General features: G+C 32.4%; 1 protein-coding gene and 2 non-coding genes across 3 annotated transcripts; 1 reads left to right on the plus strand and 2 right to left on the minus strand.

Moving 5' to 3' along the window:
- The first annotated feature begins 18,156 nt into the window (after positions 1–18,156).
- LOC21389623 (cysteine synthase) lies at positions 18,157–21,835 on the plus strand. Its single transcript, XM_010091975.2, has 11 exons — positions 18,157–18,354; positions 18,815–18,869; positions 18,967–19,076; positions 19,486–19,543; positions 19,880–20,143; positions 20,222–20,359; positions 20,468–20,519; positions 20,669–20,748; positions 21,018–21,077; positions 21,245–21,325; positions 21,497–21,835. The coding sequence occupies exons 2-11, from the start codon at positions 18,828–18,830 to the stop codon at positions 21,587–21,589; spliced, it is 978 nt and encodes a 325-aa protein (XP_010090277.1). The 5' UTR covers positions 18,157–18,354; positions 18,815–18,827; the 3' UTR covers positions 21,590–21,835.
- Positions 21,836–22,585: 750 nt separating this feature from the next.
- LOC112090388 lies at positions 22,586–22,749 on the minus strand. The gene has a single exon (XR_002901632.1). It is a non-coding gene; the product is annotated as a U1 spliceosomal RNA (small nuclear RNA).
- A 1,030-nt stretch (positions 22,750–23,779) lies between these two features.
- Positions 23,780–23,941, minus strand: LOC112090387. The gene has a single exon (XR_002901631.1). It is a non-coding gene; the product is annotated as a U1 spliceosomal RNA (small nuclear RNA).
- Between the last annotated feature and the right edge of the window lie 253 nt (positions 23,942–24,194).

Consider the following 24,194-nt stretch of genomic DNA (forward strand, 5'->3'; position numbering starts at 1 on the left):
GGCAATTCGGGCGGGCTCGGGCCGCCTAATACAAGCCCGCGGCCCGTTCAAGGTGAAATTCGGGCTCGGGCGGGCGGCCTAAATTTCTCGGGCGGCTCGGGCTCGGGCTCGGGTAAAAACTCGGGCTTTTCGGGCGGTCGCGGGCGGCCCGTCCAAAGTTTCAGCACTAGTCATATATAAGTTATAATCTGTACAATTATTGTTTAATTTATTTCTATTGTCCATTTGTTTTACTTTCTTTTGTAATAGGCTTTTTTGTTTCCTTAATATTGTTTTTTTTTCTCTGCTCCTTTTAATTCATTTAGTAGTCTTTGGACAACATTATATATTATTCCACTTACTCATTCTGTATCATACGCAACCTATGTGTGTTATAAATATAATATATTTCTCTTTGTGCAGTTGCCCTTAGTAGGCAGCTACAATTTATTTATCACACATTGCTGAGAATATTTTATATATGAGCCACAATTACTGTATAAAAATATTGTTGTATCTATAGTGATCGGTTTTATGAATCTTTTTTTCTTTTTTTGCCTGTTTGTTTATTTACTGATTTACTAACTTTATTATTTGCATTTTTTAAGGTTTTCTGCATCATCTGCTGCTTTTGGCGTTTGACTAGCTGATATTTGCTTCCTCAACTAAGATTTATAGCGTTTGAGGTATTATTAATAATTTTTTCCCATAACTCTTTAATTTATGTTGCTCACACTCCATCCATTTCCTTGGTATGGTTAATGTTAAAATGTGTTCTTTTACTATTTAATTTGGAATTTTTAGTTCTTTCATTGATATTAACCGACTTTATCGTCTTCGTGTGATGTTTTTAGAGGTTATTTATTGTTTACATCTATTTTCTTTGTTCTCTATTTATCAATGCTCCTGCACATGAGGTTTTCATCTATAACTCACGGACTTTTTCCTTGCATTTGACGAATTCGTTCCTTAATTTCACTCCTGATCATTTACTGCTCCATTTTATTATGGATCATTTATTGCTCTATCTTTTCATCCTTCTGTGTTGGATTCCTTTTTGTTATCTTTAGTTGGCTGATATCTCAGAATTGAGGCAATATTTATACCATTCCAGGTACTGTTAATAATTCATATCTCTAACTTTTTAATCCCTGATGTTGTTGTTACATGTATTGCTTTGCTGAGGCGGTATTAATATTTGTAGTTTGTATTTTATTATTTACCTTTATTTTTCTATGTATTTTCGTAGTATGTGATGCTCATACGTTGACCACCTGTTTATCTATTTCTTAGTAATGTATCTATATATATCTTTAGTTTAACAAATTTTAACTTTAGTAAGTGTTTGCCATGGCAATGATGAATATAATTGATCTTGATGTGTTGAGTTTTATGTCATTTGTCCAAAGATTGCTGTGAATATGTTGTCCTTATTTGGTAGTTTCTTTTTTTGTCTTTTTACTTATTCTAGGATGTTTCTCTTCTTCGTGTTCACTGTTTCATTCAAAAACTGCTTACACATTTGCCATCTTTCTGTTTTTTACCCTTAAGCTTTGGCTTTTCCTTTTGGTCGTTTCTCTTTATGTAAATAGCAATTCTTGGATAATATTTTATTTCCTTTTCAATTGTTTTACGTAGATGTTTGCACGTTTTCTCTTGTTGATCTTGGTTTTTTTTCTCTACATTTATTAAATTGATCATTCATGTCCCCTCCACTCCTGATTTGTCCTTCCACGTTCATAATCTGTACTTACTTTGCTGCAGGGTATTAAATGGAGTTTTGATTTTCCCTGAAAATTATCTGAGACGTGTGAAAATTTAGGAAAAAAACAAAATGTTGACTTTTCTCATTCTTTTCCTTTCATTTTTCTTTCCCCCCAGATAATTGTTATATTCATGCTTTGTTTCCTTTTTTTCCTCCTAATATGCTGCTTTTATTATTTTAATTAAGAAAAACAAAATGTTGAATTTCTTGATTCTGTTTCTGTTGCACTTCACACTCGATCATTTATTGTTGCTCCATCATTTATTGGTCTATTTCTTCATCTCTGTGTTTTTCCGCTGCATCCGTTGACATTTGGTTGGCTAATGTACCGTATTTAAGGCACTATTTATAGCATTCCAGGTACCATAAATAACTTATCTTTAGTATTCTTTGTTGATATTGGATGTATTCGTTTACTGCTCCTTGATAATTATTGTGTTTTATGACTCTGCATTAATTTGCTATGATGATATTGCTATGTATTGATTTTGTGTTGATTTGCTTCTTAGTATTGTATATATATACATATTTTTACTTCACATATTTTATTGTTGTGAATATGTATTTTTTAATTAGATATTGATTTTTTCTATTCCTTTTCACCAAAATTTATTGGCTATTTCCCTCATGTTTTCTCCACTTTTTCTAATGATATTGACTTTTTATTTATTAGTTTCTTAATGCTCTCTCTCTCTCTCTATATATATATATATACTTTTTTCTACTATTTGTCTTATGTTTTTCTTTACTTATTATGATGCTTTAGGCTCTTTGCTATTATTATTTCATTTAAAAATTATTTGCAGATATGTTTTTTTTATTTGGACTCTGATTTTGTCTATTGTTTTTTATAGAACTTATTCTGATGTTTTTTTTATTCTTATGCTTTTGGTTTTTTAATATTAGTATTTTATTGAAAATTTATTTACACATAAATTATTTTTTATTTTCTGTTGTTGGATTCTGATTTTCAGCTTCTTTTATTGTCTTTTCATACAAGAAAATTTGAGGGAAAAAAAGTTTTCTATCTTATTTCAGTTTGTTCGTGGTTTTAGATTATATATTGCATTTTTTGTTCTCGAGTTCTCATTTATGATTTAAATTTGAGTTTTCTCTATGTTCCTTTGGTTACATTTTACTTATTTTGGATTTTTGGTATTCCTACTTTTATTTTGCTTTTTGAATTTCAGCTGTTCAGTATACCCTTTTTTTCCCCTTTCTTTTTTCCTTTGCAGCGCAGGAGCTATTGGATTTTCCATTGCTCTATCCGCTAATCATACAGTTTTGTTTTCAGTTTTTAATTCCTTCATTTGATTGTCTTTTCAATGCTTTGATTGCACCTGGCTTATTCATTCCATTTGGCCATATTCGTTAGTTTTTTATATAATTAATTTTGTTTCCATTAATACTTTGTTTTTGTCATCATATTTTTCCTTCTTTTTATTTTTTTATTTTTTACCCCCTCTTTTTTTTAAAACCATTTTTAATTTTTTTTTACTTTTCTTTCTTATTTAATTCACTTGATAGTTTTAGACATATTTTACTTCAGACATTTAATTTGTATCAAATATACATATTATAATTTATGTGACAGATATAATATATTACTCATTTATGTGCTTTTATTTAGATGTTGAGTGATCTTTTATTTTAGCAAAACCAATTACATTGGCAGCTACAAAAGTATTATCAATATATGTCACATATTGAGAATATTAGATATCTTAGACACAATTACTATATTAAAATATTATCATATTTATCCTTTATTTGTTTTCTTTGTTTTTTTATTTTTTATTTTGGTTTATTGATTTATTTACTTATTTATTTATTTATATTTTTTTAATTTACTCAAATTTCTTTCTCTTCCTTCTATAAAATTTATACAACAAAATTTTGTTATAGAGGACTTTTAATTTATTTGTTCAGCTATGAAGGAGGAAGCAGCTATAGGACATAAAAATTCATACTTATTTCTTGAGTTGTATATGAATTTTGTTTATGTATAATTTTTATGTTATTCATTTATTTTTTATATAATTTTGCTTAGCATTGTAAATTTAAAATTTTAATCATTGTAAACATGTGATCATTGTAGACTTTTTTATATTACTTTATTTCGAGTAAACTAGAGTTGCAAGTATGCTTTATTAATTAAATTTGTTACTTACAGATTGTTATGATGATAGTGATTGATTTGAATAACATAATTGACAATATCTTATATATATACATTGTAAATAACATCATATGACAATATTCTATGTATATATTCATGTATAAATATACATAAATAATCTACTTCTATTATATAAAAATTATCTACTTTTTTTAAAATACAGAATTATCTCCTACTACAATGCGTGCAAACGCGCGCGTCTTTCGCTAGTTAAAACTATAGATGTTTGGTAGATGGATTCGTTCCCTGATTCGAATCATGGTTCGTGGTTCGCTACAGTATTTTTTCTCACAAAAAATACACGTAAATCGAAAATGATTCTAATCACATGGTTCTAATCCATGAACCAAATGCAATTGATCTCAACGATTTGAATTAGTAGACGGATAATGTTGTGGCACGCTATATTACGATGTAGGAAACGAAAAACTGAGAAAATGATAATTCTCATTTCTTACTTGAACAGATTACAAGAAAGCTATATATATAGCTTGTGAATAACAGAAGAGGACAAAAATTAAAACTATTCAGTTATAACTAATTCTATAACCACTATATGACAGCTCAGCTAATTACACATATTATACTTAAGTTAACAAACTTAATACTCCCCCTCAAGATGGACCATGAATATCTTTGATGGCCATCTTGCATAAGAAAGAACGAAGCAAAAAAGAAGGCAAAACCTTAGTAAAAGGGTCAGCAAGTTGATGCTGAGAACGAATTGGCATGAGTCTGACTTGACCTTTAGTAACTATATCACGAACAAAATGACAATCCACTTTAATGTGTTTAGTCCTCTCATGAAAAATAGGATTAGAAACAATATGAATTGTAGTCTGATTATCACAAAACAGAATCGTATGAGAAGACAAATCTTGGTGAAAATCAGTTAAAAGTTGGCGTAGCCAAACTAACTCACTTGCGGTGGATGCCAACGCCATGTACTCGGCTTCAGCTGAAGAACGAGAAACTGTTGTTTGCTTCTTTGACTTCCAAGAGACCAAAGAATCACCAACAAATACACAAAAACCAATGATTGACTTCCGTGAGTCTGTACAAGAACTCCAATCTGCATCAGAAAATGCTTTCAGCTGAACCGATGAAGAGGCGGAATAAAAAAGACCCTGCCCCGGACTAGGCTTGATATAACGAAGCAAATGATGAACTGCATGCAAATGTGGCTCCCCGGGCTTGGCTAAAAACTGACTCAACTTGTGGACAATAAATGTAATATCATGACGAGTAATAGTAAGATATAACAATCGGCCAATCTGTTGGTCTCCGAATCGAATTCGGATGCGGAAGCGTGGGGGGGAGGTGGATCGTGTATAACAAAAATTTTCATAAAACCTTTAAGATACTCTATAGATTATATTAATTTATGCACGAATAAATTAGTCTCATTAATTCATTTATTAAGAACTCAATTAGGAAAAATATCTGGAGGTCGACTCGGTTGATAACTTGAGTTCTTTGACCTCGAACAATCATTGCTCCAAAGCTTTGTGTTTAGAAAATCAATGTCTTCCACGTCAATTCTTAGAATCTACGAAGACATGTGTGTGGCCACACATGAGACAAAACGGGTTATAATAAACACTCAAATTTTCACAAATACCAACGCATGCACGATGTGAAATTTTTGGAGAAAAATTTTTCCTTTACTCTATAAAGAAATTTCGGCCACCTCTAAAATTAGGGCAAAAATTCATTCCTAAAATTGTCTACCATTCTCTTATTTATAGAGTAGAAGTCAAATTTCTAGAAGGAATCTAATCTATATCTCTAAGATAAAGCTTGTTAATTATCTCTTATTTGAATTTTAAACAAAATCTCCTATTCCCTTATCCCTTAGTGTGGCCAGCTAAGATAGGGATTCTCATCCCTGTGTGGCGCCAATATCAGATAGGGAAGGAAGAGAAAATCATCCTTTATCCTGTAGTCCAATTTTGACTAAAATTCAAATTCCAATTTAAGTCAAACTTAAATTAATTTGAATTCTAAATTGAACAACTTATCAAATAAGTTTAAATGGATAAATCTAGATGTGTTCAAATTCAAATTTAAATAATCACATTATTTAAATAATAATTAATTCTCAATTAATTATTTTTGAGTATTTAATTTTAGAATTCGGTAATTCTAAAATTCCCATTTTGTCCTTTGTGTCTGGTAGAATTACTAGGACGACGCGGGGACTAATGGACCTATAATTTCGAGCTCCAATAAAATTAATAATCAATTAAACACTTTAATTAATTAATTAATTTTATTAATTCCAATAGTTACTCCACTATAAACTTGGAATTGCACTCTCGAAATTATAGACATAAATTACTTCTAAACTGTGAAGTGTCCATTTGATATAGTCATTGCATATAGATCAATCCTCCATAAATAATTCATAATTAAAGCTAGGTAAAATCCGTTGACCTCTCTAATTAAATCTTTATCCTTGAGTACCATTGATTCTCTAATGGACAGTGATTCATAAAACACATTCATGAATCGGAGCTCCTACTGGTCCAAGTACCGAATCAACCCTCAAGAGAATTATCTATCTACTTCTTTCTTAAGAATGAATGGATTTCATCTCGTGTAATAACATTCCCGGTTACCTACTTCATTATGTCTCCAAAATACAAGGAATAGGATTCAGGATCTCAGAATCCGTATTGAGTAAATCAAAAGACACAAATCCATAAATAGGAGTCTGTTAAGAACTCAGGATTAAGATCATTCTATATATGACCATCGGTAGACTCAATTAAAATTTCTATACTTAACGGAAATTATTAGAAATTCATATTGTGTCTGTGTCCTTGTTCCACATAATCTCATTATGCGAAATACACTCATTCAATATCTCACCATATTAACAGTGCGGATAACACCGTTCCATTCTAAATGAGAATGACATGTATTAATAATGTTTTAATTAAAGATTCCGAACTTTAATTAAATTCATTATGAACATTGTTTTTTTATTATTATCCTTAAACATTATCCTCTCGTATATAACATTTATATACAATGTTTAAGGTTACATAAATAATCACGAAATTTTCATTGATATTCATAAAATATTCACAAATATATACACATAAAATGATGAATAAACTCTTTTATTAAATAAATAATAAATATCCTATTACATCTTATGCTTCTAGGACACCATTCCTAACACAATCAATCTCTGATATTGTGAGGGGTCAGACAAAAGAACACCCTTATCAGCACACAATTGAAGCTTGGCATTCATTGGCTCAGCAGCTGGTTTACAGGCAAGATAGCCTGAATCTTCAAGCAATTCTAAAGCATAGTGTCTTTGAGAAAGAACTATGCCAGCAATAGACCTAGCTATTTCAAGGCCAAGGAAAAATTTCAGATGTCCTAAATCCTTGAGCTTGAATTGATTATGAAGAAACTGTTTCAACCGATCAATAATTGCAAGATTTGGTCCAGTGATGATAATATCATCAACATAAACTAATAAGGCAAGAAAAGAATCACCATTGCCCATAGTAAAAAGAGAATAGTCAGACTTGGACTGAACAAAGCCAAATTTGACTAGAGCACATGCAAGTTTAGAATTCCACTGTCGTGAAGCTTGTTTAAGGCCATATATGGACCTATTAAGCTTGCAAACAAATCTGCCACCACTGGAAATATTCTCCCCCTGAGGTGTATACCCAAGAGGAAGATCCATATAAACTTCCTCAAACAAGTCACCGTTGAGAAAGGCATTGTTAACATTCATTTGCAGCAAATGCCATTTCTAAATTAAAGCTAAAGCCAACAAAACCTTAACAGTGATTAATTTAGCCACAGGAGAGAAAGTCTCAAAAAAATCAACACCCTCCTGTTGAGTAAAGCCTTTTGCCACCAAGCGAGCCTTAAATCTGTCAATTGAACCATCAGCCTTGTGCTTAACTCCATACACCCACTTACAACCAATGGGATGTTTCCCTTCTGGAAAGGGAACGATCTGCCAAGTCTTATTTTCCTCCATAGCCATTAACTCATCCTTCATTGCATCCCTCTATTCAGCATGCTTAACTACTTGATGGTAGAACTGGGGTTCCACAACAGAAGAAACGTTCATAACAAACTGCCTATGAGAAGAGGAAAGTTTGCTATAGTGAAGTACCTTGGACAAAGGATAGAAAGCATTGGATGAAGAACCAGTCAACAAATTGTTGCAATGAAAATCTTGGAGATAGGAGGGGGGCCGAACAAGTCTAGTGGATCTTCTTAAGGATAGACCAGGGACCTCAGGAACCATTGGCAACTGTGCAGCCTCAGAAGAACCAAGAACATGACCGTCAACAAAGACCTCAGGATGATTATTAACCGGAGCACTGGGTAAAACCAAGTCAGGAAACGGATCAACGAATACTTCAGGGGATCCGATGGAATGAAAAGGAAAAATCTCTTCGTGAAAGACAACATCTCTCGAGATAAATATCTCCCTGAATTATAAATCTAGTAGTCTATAGCCTTTGACACCAGGTGGGTAACCTAAGAACACACATGCTCGAGCTCGAGGCTGAAACTTTGTTCTATGGGCCATAAAAGTAGATGCAAAGACCAAACAACTAAAAACTCAAAAGAAAGAATAATCAACCACATCCGCATACAACAACTCGTAAGGAGTTCTATTAAGTAACAATGGTGAAGGAGTCCTGTTGATCAAAAAAGTGGCAGTGAGAATACACTCACCCCAAAATTGGATTGGAACTCGTGATTGAAAAAATAAAGCCCTAGCAACATTTAGCAGATGTTGATGCTTCCTTTCAACAACCGAATTCTGTTGAGGTGTGTCCATACAAGAAAACTGATGTAGGATCCCAAGCTTGTTAAATAACTCAGTAAATGCCAATTCCCGAGCATTGTCTGTCCTAAATTTCTTGATTTGAGCATTAAACTGAGTTTTTATCATATTGCAAAATTTAGGAACTATGGAAACTACATCATATTTTTGTCGGAGGAGATAAACCCATGTAAAATGAGTACAATCATCAATCAAGGTTAAAAAATATATATAGCCAGCGTGAGAAGGAATATGATAAGCACCCCAAATGTCACAATGCACTAAATCAAAAGGAGAAGCAGATAAATGATTATGGGAATCAAAAGATAACCTGTGTTGTTTAGCTAGAGGACAAATATAGCAAGGACCATGATTATTAAACTTTGAAGCATCAACGTTCAATAGTTTCTGCAAACATACAAGCTTTTTAAAGGACAAATGGCCAAGTCTATCATGCCAAATCTTGGCAGTGACATTATTCACAAACAAACAAGAATCAAAATTGGAATCTATAGGAAACAAACCACATTTATTACCAAAACCATATGTCTCGGTTCTGACCACAAGGCGAAGCCAAAAAAAAAGGAGGGCATTTCTCAGCGGAAGAGCGCTATACGTTCCACATTTCTCAGCGACAGCGGAAAGAATACCGATAAGGTGGGATCCGAAGGCTCAGTCCCTCAAAGCGTACGGGGAGGGTCGGCGTTCTGGACCATTTAACCTATCACCCCTGCCAATCATCTTCTTGTTGTTGATATCCTAAATCACAAATGAATCAGGCATAAAGTTCAAGGTGGCCTTTGTATCATTAGTCAGTGCACTTATTGAAATTAAGTTGAATCTAAATTGTGGCACAAAGAGCACATCTTTAAGAACTGTCTTTGAACTTATCTTCACATTACCACACATAGAAACAGGAATACTAGTGTGATTTAGCAACATGACATTAGAATTCTGTATAGGCTTCAAAAACATAAAAAGCTCAGCTTTTGAACATATGTGACGTGAAGCTCCAAAATCAACAATCCATTGCTTTGAAAAAGATAAAACTGAGTTCAAAGCAACGGATGAGCAAGTACATGTAACACGAGTGATGTTGGAAGTCTCAGTTTTCTCATTAGACACCTTAGTGGATTATGCCAACTGATTTGATAGCAAGGCCAGCAATTGATGACATTGATCCGAACTCAGCTGTTGAACCAGATTGCCAGAATTCTGATCATAGCCTGAAACTTGATGCACAGGATTGTGTTGCTGCTCACCATAACGTGGCTTCGATTTAAACCCTGGAGGAAAACCGTGTAGCCTGTAACATCTGTCAACAATATGACCATGAAGATTGCAGTGAGTAAACGGTCTTTCCTTCTTGTGAAACTTTACACCTCCATTACCCTGAGCACTGGACTTCTCAGGCTTATGTTCATCAGTTTTTACAGCAAATGCCATAGTACTTGTTGTGTCAAGGCTCACAGAACTCCCAATAGAATGTTGGCATTCTTCTTGGACATCAAGAGCAAAAACTTTGTTAATAGGAGGCATTGGATCCATGAGCAATAATTGACCTCTGATATGAGAATACGACTCATTCAATCCCATGAGAAATGAGATTATGTATTCCATATGATATTGCGCATTAAGAGCACGCACTCCACCACACAAACATTTTCCACAAGAACAGGAAGGACGAAAATTACTCAGCTCATCCCAAAGTGTCTTCAACTTCATAAAATACACACTGATTGAATTCTGATCTTGCATCAGATTCACAAGCTCACGACATAACTGGAAAATTCGAGGACCATTGCTTTGCTGAAACCTATCTTTCAAATCTATCCATATTTCATGTGCCGATTCAGAAAAAATCACACTAGCCGATATTTCCTTAGAAACTGAATTCAAAATCCATGAAATCACTATGTTATTGTTTCTAATCTAGGAATTTAACAGATTAGGGTCATCTCCATTCGATCTCGCTAAAGAACCATCAATAAACCCTAATTTGTTCTTAACAGAAAGACCAATTAACATAGCCCGACTCCATGAAGAATAATTGTCTCCTGTAAGAGCTTGAGAGACGAGAATCAAACATGGACCATCCGAATGATACAAGAAGTAAGGACTTGAAGGATCATCAACGGCGAACTTGCCATTATCAGTTCTGGAATTCACCATCCAAAACAGAGCAATAACAAAATTGAAAATTGAACGAAGAAGACAACGATTGATTAAGTAGAAAAACGACTATCGATTGAGAAGAAAAACGACTATCGATTGATTGCACGGATGATCGAATAGAGAGAAAAAAAATCAGAAAGAACGAAGCCTATTTTACTCTGATACCATATTACGATGTAGGAAACGAAAAACTGAGAAACTAATAATTCTCATTTCTTACTTGAACAGATTACAAGAAAGCTATATATATAGCTTGTGAATAACAGAAGAGGACAAAAACTAAACTATTCAGTTATAACTAATTCTATAACCACTATATGACAGCTCAGCTAATTACACGTATTATACTTAAGTTAACAAACTTAATACGCTATTTGTGTCAATGATAAATAGCTTATCAAATGGGTATAACATTTAGTTGGACGATAGTAACGCTTAATTTTTTATCTAATAACACACATTTGTTTGATTTTTTTTTTTGTTTTTCTCTCTTCTACCTCTATAAAAATTCATACTTAAAAGTTCTTCGTTTCAACTGTTATTGAGATGATTCTTCTTTCTATATGTTCAGAGCGAAAAAATAAACAAATCAAGATCCATATAGTCTAGGTAATTCAAGAATGAAAATCAAGTTTTTGTAAGATTTATGTCGTGCAATTAAATTTTTAAATGATTATTTTACACTCTATCGAAACTCAAATTCTCATTTTTGATTATTCAAAAATGAAAATTGAGTTTTTGTTCCCCTATTTATTTGAGAATTCGAATTAATATCAAATTCATAATATAATGATATTTTGTGCGTACCTTATATGTCATTACTTCTTTTTCATCACCAATAATTTTCTTGGTCATGTGCTCTGGTTTTTTCCCCTTTCATCCGTAAATTTGTATTGACCGCTTAGTATAGAATAAAGGGTCTTTTTAACATTTTAGTCCACTCGAGATTACATTAAGAGTGGTTAATAATGGTTGGTCTAAATCATGATTAAATAATTTTTTTTTACTATATGTCATTCGATTATGAAATAAAAAATCTTTCACATTTCTAATTTTAACTATATTCAAAGGCACATGTACGTAATTTTTTGCTCACTACTTATTAAGCATAATATGATGATACTGGACTACAGGACGCTTGGTACATCGTTATCCTTAATAACTAGTTTTGGCTTCCTACCATAAACAAGATAAAAGGCTTATACGAATAAAAAATGGTGATTTTTAAGAAAAAATTTCCACGAATATGATAGAGCAAGAAGGTCTAAAACCACCTGCGCACATAATATCTTCCTTTCGTAGATATATTGCCAATTTACTACATCTTTTTGTTTTTTTTTTCCTCACCTATTCAGTATCGAAAACTGGTTAACCTCCAAAAAAAAAAACACACTCACACACACACAACCTCATCAACTTGTTAACATAATACCTTCGTTTGGCAGATATCATTTTTCAACTGTTACATCTTTTAGTCATCGAGCATTTGATATTACAATAAAATTATATAAATATTGTACAACCCTATTGGAATATATTCGCATTCTCAAATACAGAGCGGTCCCCACTAGTGGAACTCATTTAGGACCCACTGGTAGAGCCTACTTTTTATGAGACATTAGGAGTTTAATCATATCGGGACAAATAAAATTACTAAAAAAATAAAGCCTTATTCAAAATAAAGCCTTATTCATTATAACTCGCGTTTCATGTACTCTCATTGCCATGTTACTTTGTAGATGCCAAAATGTTTCCCAACAATGCTTGAATGTTATCTTGTCGTTCACAAACAAGTACCCAACTATTTTTTGGGATTTAAAATTCATTATCTCCGCGTGAAATGTCTCCTGCAACACCATTATATCTCATAAAATTACATCAATGTCACTTGAACAGTTTCTCATCCACCTTTAGTAGTCAGTAATGTACAATTATACCTTAGAGCCCCGTTCATTTTGCTGATTCGAGTTTTGCTACAGTAAAAAGCTCTCACAAATAGTCACATCTAATTTTTTTACTACAGTAAAAAGTTCTCACATAAAATCACATCTCAACTCGAATCAACGAACTAAACGGGCCCTAGATGTCTACCACTGTGTGTCAGACAAGTTGTTGACTTAACATTTTGTCCTCAGTCCTCAATTTGCCACGTGTGGTAGAACCGGTCCGTCTGACGGACCGTAGCCTTTACCTATTATTGTTTTGTATAAATGATATATGTTAATGATTTATATGAATTTGGATAATTTTACGTTTAAATTAGTTCATAAAGATTTTTTTTTAGATGGGAAATTTCATTTCACAACAAACAAATTACACAATACACAAATGACCCAAAATACAAATGAATTCGACCCTAAATCAATGACTGGATTCACTAGTAAAGACCAAAATAACACATGGGTGAATACAAGTATTGAAACTCATCGCATAAACTTCGAGCTTAACTATTGCTTGTTAAACAACACCAAAACAGTCGATGGACTAGGCTAGTTGACTGGGACCAAACCCCACGTAACAGAGACAATCACAAACCAACATAGAGAGAACTCTCGCTATAAAATATACACCACACTGTTAATAAATGGGTGGGAGACACAAACGAAGGACATCGTCTTTGTTATTATCGAAACAAAAACAGTAAAGTAAAACAAAAAAAACACACCAAAGGGGCGAAAACATCGATTGCCCTTATTACAACTAAAAAAAAATTTCACCGGTAGCAAGCCATCAGCCGTGGAATGCCATCTAGATCCAAGTGAGGCCATCTCAAAAGAAAAGCACACCCATAAGATGTGGAGGACAACGGGAGGATCACATCAAAATGGAGGGGACTTTAGCAACAAACACTCCAGCCACCAACGGAGAACGGACCCACTGCCTCCCAGAGAATCTCGCCACCAAACAGATCAACAGACCATGGGAGTGCGATAAAAAAAGTTGAAAACAACGATCCAAACTTGAAGCAACCCACCTCCAAGACAGGTTAGATCCGCCCTAACGGATGAGTCGCTCCACACACAACCACTTCACGAGAAAGCCAACATCGAGACGAATTTGGGGACCAAACCTCAAGACTGGAAGACCAGCGATGTGCCTAAAAGCGACATTGGAGCTTCAGCCAAACACTGCAATTTTTTTCCGTACTCAGAGAGAGAGAGAGAAAAAGAAAGAGAAAGTTTAATAATACAACTTTTAGAGTTAGTCTATAAATATAAATATTATCTTATACTAAAATATTTTTTGGTAATTTAAAAGGAGAAAAGCATATACAGTTTTTTAAAGCGTTTTCTCTTCTTCTTTGTTTGTAGCATTTATAACAATTTAGTTATTGTTAACATAATAGATTGTTCATCCAATTTCAACTAATCTGATTTATCACATGCATCTCATGTGAAAACTTTTTTCTTCTAATATTTTATTCAAAACTTTAATTTGTTTTTAGGGTTATTTTCATTTTTATACCTTTTATTTTAAATTTATTCAGGAAAATGTATATATATACGCACATGTACATACATATAGCATCCTTACATACTATGTTTAATTTAATCATCAGCACGTTCTTGATCCATTATATAAACAGATCCAGCCAATGAAGTAATACACGAACAAAATAAATTTGTATAAAAATCCACTACCTACTTTACTTTGTATTATCGTAAACTAATGAACATTATATTATTTTTTTCCTTCCAACGTAACCTTATCTATTTAGAAAAGTTATTTAAGATAGTCTATTGTTGAATAATGCAGTTTGAATTTGTCTGAAACCTTAGCAAGAAAGAAAGAAAGTGGAGTGCCTTAAAAGTTGTGATGCGAATTGAGATTGTCCTTGTTTTTACAAAAAAAAAAAAAATTTATTTCTAAACGGCTCTTTAATGATTTGCTTTTGATTAATATATATTTAAATGAAGCCAGATTCACGTGATTCCTTTTGATGTACAGAGTTTCGGGATCCAAATGAAAATTTTATGCCATGGAAGCAACGTGGTACTCGTTATAAGCACCGATCCAACTTTCTTGCATTTTTAATCAACTAAAACTTTATTTATTTAATACATTTAGCATGAATTTTAGTAATAAAATATTCTCAATAATAGACAACAAAAAGATTTTTAATCGACAACAAATATTCAACATTGTTATGGTTGTGTTAAAGTGTAATGAGATTGGACTCAATTTTTTTTTGTTTCAATTTTGTGTTTAACAAATCATACCAAAATATTGAAGTTAAACAAAAAAAAAAAGTTAAAAACTATTAAATTTTTTTTTAAATGATATGATGTAATGTGATTGATTAGACATTATTTTAAACATTAAAAAAGACTCCGTTTATTGCATATATTTACGTTTATTTCACCAATTTAAGTTTTTAATTTTAATTTTACTACACTTAAAAGTTCTCACAAAATGTCGCATCTAACTTTTTCTGCCACAGTGAAAATTCAAATCTGCGAACTGAAAGAAGTCTTAAACACATCATTCTGATTCTGTTACAGTATTTTTTATCTCATAAATAATTTGAATTTAAAAAATTTTTCTCTAACAAAGTTTTCGAATCAGAATGAACTCTAATTTTAGATCCAATGAGATTGATAAGACCTCAACAACTCAAAATTGATAACAATTCTGTCTGATTTATGTTGATAACAACTCAAAATTGATTTATGTTGATAACAACTCAAAATTGATTTATGTTGATATATAATTGATAACAATGAGGCTGTGATGCTGGCTACCATCACAAAAAAAAAGTTTATTTTGTTCAACACGTACTTAAATATCTCATCTCAATGCCAACTTGTCGCGTTTAGTTGGTATATTCGTGCCATGATTTGAATCATAATTCGTGATTCGTTACAGTATTTTTTCTTATAAAAACACACATAAATCAAAAATGATTCTGAATCTATGAACCAAACGTCCAGAAAATTATATTCTTAAAGAAAAATCTTTTTATCTATTTTTCTAAGAGTGGGAAAATCTTTTAAGAACAGTATTTAATTCGTTATCATATTAATAAATCAAATTTTATATTTATTAAATCTACATAAAATCACGTAAAAATAAAAAAAAAATATTCAACAATTATCAGTTATCAAGAATCTCTTTTTAAAATAACCAATAAAGATATGGATCCAAAATTGAATACTTATCTCATTAATATATATGGTGTTGACTATCATGTCTGACAAAGATAATCATGCTTAATGATCGCCAATTCACAGCCAGCTACGAAAGTCTACATAAAGTGATCTAAAAGTCCATAGGATTCCATTTTAATAAAATTCATATATTAATATCCTAATAAGCAAGTTTAGAAAATGCATTAATGGTAAATCCTATCCCAAAAAAAACATAATTATACCAATTATATATTTTGGTTCATTTATTGAAAATAGTGCTAAAAATGTTATTTTTGGACAAACCGCTATTCATGATCTATTTTGTTATTACAATGTCAACAAGTAGACCAATAAAAACTACTGCACTTATAAAATGCTAAATTGAAAATTTCTATTGAAAAAATGCTAATTGAAATGTAGTTGTATGCATAATCTAATGATACCACAGAGTGATAAGTTTAAATTAAGCACATCCAAATTATATATATACAAAAAGCTAATTGTAATCGAAAAACTCCAAAACTGGTTAAGAGTCCGTTTAGTTCGTTGATTCAAATTTTTAATTCGAGTTCTTATTTTACCTTAAGTTCTTATTATAACAATCCATCTTCAAACAAGCACATATAAGATTTCTAGCGATCCGTCTTTAAGATGATATATAGTTACATTGACTTTTAATTATTGTAATTTTTCATTATAATGAAAAAGGAGATTACAAGAGAAAATACCCACCTCTTGGTCCCTTTGTGGTTTTTCTATAACCACTCTTACCCAAAAATTCCCTTATACGTAAAACTAGAGCAACTAAAAATAAAGATGTGAAATTTTCAGGAAAAATAAAAAATAAAAAAAACTTACTAAAATTTGTTTGCTCTCCAATATCTCCAAAAAGCATGGTAATCTGCATCAGGATGATAATTTAGCTCCATATACTAAGAGTCAATCTAGTTCGTTGATTCGAGTTGAGATGTGATTTTATATGAGAGTTTTTTACTATAGTAAAAAAGTTAGATGTGATTATTTTTTAGAGCTTTTTACTATAACAAAACTCGAATCAATGAAATGAACGGGGCCTACAAATTTATTTAACTTGTGCGTTCAACTCAGTGATTTTAATTTATTAATAAGAATTTTATGAAAGAAGAAATATTTAAATATAAATTCTTTGTAAGATGAAAAATATTGTAGCAAAATTAGGAGTTTGAATACATTTTCTAAACACCTCTTAACATTTTGCAATATCATATATAAATTTATCAATTTCGTTTTTGCTCTTTGGTGAAACCAATATTAAAGAATATGCTATTAAATGTAAGATTATATATAAATGTTTGGAATGTAATTTGCTGATATTGTTTTTCCCAAAACACAAATAGTTCAAGGAACACTCGAGCAACATGCATACCTCATTCCACCTTAATTTTTTTTTTTCAAAAACAACATATACTTAATCGTTTAGAAGGTTCTCTGGTAAGATATCTTTATTATATATCTAATTTTTGACTCTTAAATATAATTAAAATTATATTAAATTAAAAAAATATAATTTTTAATATAAATTTAACTGTTAAAAACGGAAACTTTTTAATTGTTAATTTATTCAAAATCTATCCAATTTAAAAAAGCAACATATAATAGTTTTTAATGGTAAGTGTAAATGCACATGTCTACATCCCTTTGTTATATATATTTTTTTCCCTCTCCTTTTCTTTTCCCAATTTAACCCACGCAGTTATTTTTGACAATCCGGATTTCCCAAAAGAAATAATAAAAGTCAATTGATTTTGAGAAATTACCGTCAATTATTACATATTATTCAAAAAAAAAAATGTTGTGTATAATAGTGTGTGTAATGCATCCATCTTTAGCATTTTTTTTTTGTTTTTTCAAAAAAAAAAACCCGACAATTAATTGAGAGAATTTATCCCTTAATTCGAATCATAATTTATAATTTACTATAGTATTTTTTTATTAAAAAATATACATAAATTAAAAATAATTTTAATTTTATAATTCTAATCCATCAAATAATTATTATAGTATATTTTCGTCTATTTCTTTATTAGAAAAGATTAGAAAAGGAAAGCCCCTGGAAAAATCAAAACCAAAATAGGAAAATATCTAAACCGGACAAAGACAGAGTCGCCCAAGAAGACGCAAGGGCCAGCTGAGATTTCTTTAAATCTCCGCTAACTCTCTCTCACAACACAAACAGTTGTCGCCGTCTTATCTTTGCTCCAAGGTTCTCATCGCTCCTCTCTCATCACTCCACACAGGCATTTCGTCTTTTCCCGACCTCCGTTCTTTCCGGGTATTTTTTTTTCTTTCATTTTAGTCCCTCATCAATTTCCCTTTGCATTCTCGGAAAATCTCGTAGGATTTCTGATTATTTTTTACTTTGCTTATTTTGATGTTTGGTTTGGTTGACTCCGAGAATATGTTCTTTTCGGATTGTTTCTTATCACCTTTTTTGTTATTTTTATTACATGATTTCTCTTTCTGAGGATTGTTTCTGAGATTTGTCGTTTTTTTTTTAATTCCTTTTTATATGTTTGGTTGATGAGATACAAGAGGAATAAAGGAAAGAATGTTTTTAGTAATTACTAATCAATTTCTCGTTCTTTTTGTCTGAAATGAAAAACCCATTGAGCAATTAAAACTTGTTCATTTTTTTTTGTTTTTGGAATTCCCTTTCTTCAATTGATTGTGATTTTTATGGATTTTTCTTTGCTGATATTTTTGGGTTGTTGGTTGGTTGGTTGGTTGCGCAGTGATTGAGTAAAAATGGCGGAGGAGAAGACTGCTATTGCGAAAGATGTTACTGAAGTAAGTTACACACATATTATTTATCCCATTTGGTGTTTAAATACGAGAAAACTGTAGCTTACAACAAAACATATCTTTGCTTTGTTGACATTTGCAGTTGATTGGTAAAACACCATTGGTCTATCTCAACCATGTTGTGGACGGTTGCGTAGCCCGCGTTGCCGCTAAGTTGGAGATGCTGGAACCTTGCTCTAGCGTCAAGGACAGGTACTGAACGGAGTTTCATTTGATATTTGTACGACTTGTTTTTTGGTAGCATGCTTATGGTTCTTTTATAATTTTTTTTTGTTGATTGGCTATGCTTTACTGCACAAGAGTGAGTTTGTTTGGAAAGTTTTGGAACTTTTACCTTTTTGATGTAGAACTCTTGTTTTACTGGGTTATGTTTTGATAAGTTAGGCTTTTAAAAAAAATTTGGATTCAGTTCCCCAACTGCGAAGAAATCAAAGAGTCTAGCGAATTTCCAAGTTCATGTTTACATCAGGAATTGATTCACTTTTAAGTTAAAATTAAATGGAATAAAATGCAATATGTCTTCATTGCAGGATTGGATATAACTTTACATGATTGATTAATTTCGAATTAATATTTAATGCACGGTCTGTCTCCATTGTAGGATTGGATATAGTATGATTCAAGACGCAGAGGAGAAGTGTCTCATCACTCCGGGTGTGGTTAGTAGTTTTAGTAATTACTTGTTAACATGAAATGATACCACTTTTGATTCTGCCTTAAACATTACCTACGTGTGTTATTCGAAGAGTTGCTTCATCCAATTCCATGTGTTCACGCACTATGTGACGTACATTTCCTACTCTTTCTCATAACATATTCTTTTATTCTTTTATTTTACTTTATTTATTTATTTATTTTTCTTATAAATGTTAGTGAGCTGTGAGCTTACTGCTCGTTGGTAGTATGATAATGTTTCTTTATAGGGTTAACCTTAGGGCAATTTTCTGAGGGAGAGAACTTTTGACATTATGAGAAATTCCAAATATATGTTGCAGAGTGTTCTTATTGAGCCTACAAGTGGAAATACTGGCATTGGGCTGGCATTTATGGCAGCTGCAAAGGGCTATAAACTAATAATTACAATGCCTGCTTCCATGAGTCTTGAGAGAAGAACCATTCTGCGCGCTTTTGGAGCTGAGCTTGTTCTCACAGACCCAGCGAAGGGCATGAAAGGAGCTCTTGCAAAGGCGGAAGAGATAATAGCCAAAACACCCAATTCCTATATGCTTCAGCAATTTGAGAACCCTGCCAACCCAAAGGTACAGTTTTCATCAATGTTTAATTCACATATGAAAGTCTCTCCGGAGAGATTTTCTCATATTTTCTTGCCTTTTTAGATCCATTATGAGACTACTGGACCCGAGATTTGGAAAGGCTCTGGTGGGAAAGTTGATGCTCTTGTTTCTGGGATAGGAACTGGAGGCACAGTAACAGGTGCTGGAAAGTATCTCAAAGAGCAAAACCCTGACATTAAGGTTTGTATTTTTTGCATTTATGGGAAAAATATTGTTTTAATTTGAATATTCTTTTTTCCATGTTATTACTTATTATGTCACTCTTTTTCTCCTTGCTTTTATGTTTAGCTCTATGGTGTAGAACCCGTAGAAAGTGCCATATTGTCTGGAGGAAAACCTGGTGAGTCATGATTCCTGCTAATCTGCTTCACCTCTCTTTTTACATTTGCCATATTCCTTTCCTAGTAACCATGCCTATTAGTGTTACTATTGCTTTCTCATGATATCTTTTTTCTGAACTAATAAAGTGAATATTTGTATATGTCAAAGGCCCACATAAGATCCAAGGAATTGGTGCTGGATTCATTCCTGGAGTTTTGGACGTCCATCTACTTGATGAAGTTATTCAAGTATGCCTCGGAACTTCTTATTGGAATAGCTTGGCGTAAAGCCATGGATTATTGCACTCCACTAGTTTTGACATATCATGTTTTGCAAAAATTTGTGAACTAGTAGTATGAAATGGTAAACCATCATAAACATACTGGTAAACAAGAGGATTATACGTTTTCAATAACTCCATCTGTTATACTACATTCTTTTATGACCTGGGCCGTTCGAAGTTATCTGGGTTCATATTGGGGGCTGAGACTGAATCCCATGTTTTTTGACGTTACAGATATCAAGTGATGAAGCTGTTGAAACTGCTAAGACTCTTGCATTGAAAGAAGGCCTGTTGGTAAGTTTATTGATCTGTTCAAGTAAAGCACCTACATATTTTCTGTTCTCTGTAACTCTTTATTCTTCTTGGTTCATACTTTCTAAATGTTGACAATCATGTGTTTTCTAGATATTTTTTTTATCCTCGATTTTCAATGGTATTATTAATGCTAAAATGTAATGCAGGTAGGGATATCATCCGGTGCTGCTGCCGCTGCTGCAATTAAGATAGCAAAGAGGCCAGAAAATGCTGGGAAACTCATCGTTGTAAGTTTATTATCATTACTTTTTGTTTGATAATGTTTTCATGTGGAGTCATTATACAAGAACCATGCTGTCCTTTTTTCATCTTTACTTGCTATCTACATAACCCCTAAATTAATCAACCACATTACTTTATCTAAGCTCTCATCATTTCTTCTTCCAAAATGTAAACAGGCTGTCTTCCCTAGCTTTGGGGAGCGTTATCTCTCCACCGTGCTGTTTGAGTCTCTGAAGCGGGAGACTGAGAGCTTGACTTTCGAGCCCTAAAGCGTTCCCCAACTTGAAAAGGAGCCTTTTAGTTTCATGTGCATGCGCATGGTCATCAAATTGCATTTATTTTCCAGTTTGAATCTCTCTCTTTATATTTAGTAGTCTAAATAAACACAATGAATAATATGGTGGGTTCAAGTGTGAACATGAATGTCGGAGTGTGTATGGGCTGACCGAAAACTGGCATCTTGTATTGCAACACTAATTAGTATGGTACAATATGTTTAGTCTTCTTCCTCTCAACCCTTTATTGTCCCAAATTCCAAGTTCTTAAATTTTGCCATCAGAATTACTAATTACTAATGTAACTTTAGACGAGGAAAAAGCTAATAAAACATCCAAACTTGAAACAAGAAAAAAGCAAAAACAACAAACTTATAGAATTCTTTCGGACCACACGAGATTGTTGTAACATACTCTTTTTTTCATGGATTTAATTCTTTTTTTTTTTGAAAGAGAAAAGATACATTTTTATTTTCAAATATTTAGCATCCGTACTTCTAAGATATCTTTTGAAATTGTTGACATCAAAGCTTCGAGGTTATTATTATCAAGCACCACCGCGAAATTCTCCAAATAAAAAAAAAAAAAATTTCAAACTTCAAATTTCAGAAGTTATAAAATCTGAGGAAAAAATTGTATTAGACTCGTTTGTTAAACCAGTTCAAATGGTTTTAAATCAATGTTAGACAATAACAAACCAGTTCAAATGGTTTTAGATCAATGTTAGACAAACTGCCTTTTTGAAGCTTACTTTGATACTTCCAAGAATAAAATGACAAAAAAAACATTTCGACAAAAAAAAAATGACCAACATTTTCTTAATGCTTTGAACCAAAAAGAGAAAAAGAAAATCTAAATTATTCCCCATCACTTTCAACGAATGAAACAGAAAATTTAAACAGCATTTTTAAAAACAAACAAATTCAGGCCACCATTTAGCCCAAAAATCTCCCATCAATTAAAAATAAAAAAACAAATCAACTAGAAATGGCAGGGGCCGCGCGAACGCAGGCCCCCTCTACCACAAATTATGACGTTGGCTCTCCCATATTTGAGGAGACCATAGGCTAGCACCCCTCCGGATGTGCAATGGAGGTCACTAGCCTAGGCCATAGGCCTTCTTGATCGCCCATTGACCCCGTCCAGGTAAGTGAGTTGCCCATCGCTCTTTGCTTCTATTATACCTACTCCTCATCTCTCTTCTTTCATTCACTTCCCATGTGGGACATATATTATTATGCCAACCTATCTTGCATTTTCTATGACACCTAAAACACTAGCAAAAGCTAATAATATAACCTACTTTTAACTCGTAATCCAATACTTTAATAGGCAAAAACGAAGATCTCATCAAAATTCAAAATCTGCTTCAAGTGGAACGAGTTTAGCATGTGGTTGAAATCTTCACAAAAATCGCAATTACCCAAAGGAAAACAAAGAGGGAACCATATGAAACCTTTGAGAAACCATGAAATGAAGTGATAATTTTTTTTTTTATTTCTTCCTTTTTTTCCCCCAAGGATTGCAGTCCAAATTTCTTGTTATGCTTTTGTGCATATTGGCTATGATATTATTTTGAAATAGAAAATATATGTTTTCTATTAGCATGCTATACATCTATTAACATTTCATCTTCGTCTGGAAAGTGGAGCCTCTATGTAGGATGGTTCTTCAAACTAAGGTAAATACGTTTCCATATCTTTTATCTTTAAGAAAGATAAAAAAGGGGAACACATTTCAATCAAACCAAAAGTTTCAGCCGTTTCACAAAATTATTAGATTTTTGACAAATTATAGCCTAATCTATTATATCCTTCAATAGAACCTACGCTTCGCCTGTAAAAACTACTTCTAAAATAATGAATAAAATTAGCTGATTTCATTATAATATAATTAAATCATTCTTGAGACAGCTCTGTTTCACAAAGCGACAGTGGGAAGACTACTTAAACGAACATTCAATTTACATCGTAAAATATATAATAAATATTTGAATTAGTCTAAATTCATGAATGAAAAATTTAATATAGAGAGAGCAATAACTAATTGAAGTAGTCCTCAACTAATGAATGAAAAATTTAAAAATAAATTGAGTAAGCAAGAATAAACACATATCATATGTAATAATATATTTGTGTTATCAATTACAAACGAATGAGATATGAACATTTTTATACTAAATTGGTAGGGGCCGCGCGAACGCAGGCCCCCGCAGCAACAAATTATGACGTAGGCTCTCCTACTTTGAGGAGACCTTAGGCGGGCGCCCCTCCCAAGTGCAATGGAAGTCACCAACCTAGGCCATGGGCCTTCTTGATCGCCCATTGACCCCGTCCAGGTAAGTATGTTGCAACGCTCGCCTTTGCTTTCATTTTATACACTACACTCGCCTCTCTCCTTTTATCAACTTTCGATGTGGGACTTTTTTCCTTTTCCTTGTTTTGCCCTTTTGCATGACTCGGCAAAGTCTCTTCTTCCTTGTCGTTTCATAAAAAGAGTGTTTATTTACTCTCAAAAATTATATGAAACACACTCCAAAGTTTCAAATAACGAATGTATGCGTTTGATGTTTCTGTTCAGCTCTTATATATATATATAT

This window comes from Morus notabilis, unplaced genomic scaffold (assembly GCF_000414095.1).
Source record: "Morus notabilis unplaced genomic scaffold, ASM41409v2 Scaffold2202, whole genome shotgun sequence".
In the NCBI taxonomy this organism is placed as follows: Eukaryota; Viridiplantae; Streptophyta; class Magnoliopsida; order Rosales; family Moraceae; genus Morus; species Morus notabilis.

What these genes read in the sequence shown, in the direction of transcription:
- LOC21389623 (XM_010091975.2), top strand. Translation starts at nt 18,828, where the DNA reads ATGGCGGAGGAGAAGACTGCTATTGCGAAAGATGTTACTGAA. An exon ending in AGCAAAACCCTGACATTAAG is followed by an intron (nt 20,360 to 20,467) that starts GTTTGTATTTTT and finishes TTTTATGTTTAG; the next exon opens with CTCTATGGTGTAGAACCCGT. An exon ending in ATGCTGGGAAACTCATCGTT is followed by an intron (nt 21,326 to 21,496) that starts GTAAGTTTATTA and finishes AAATGTAAACAG; the next exon opens with GCTGTCTTCCCTAGCTTTGG.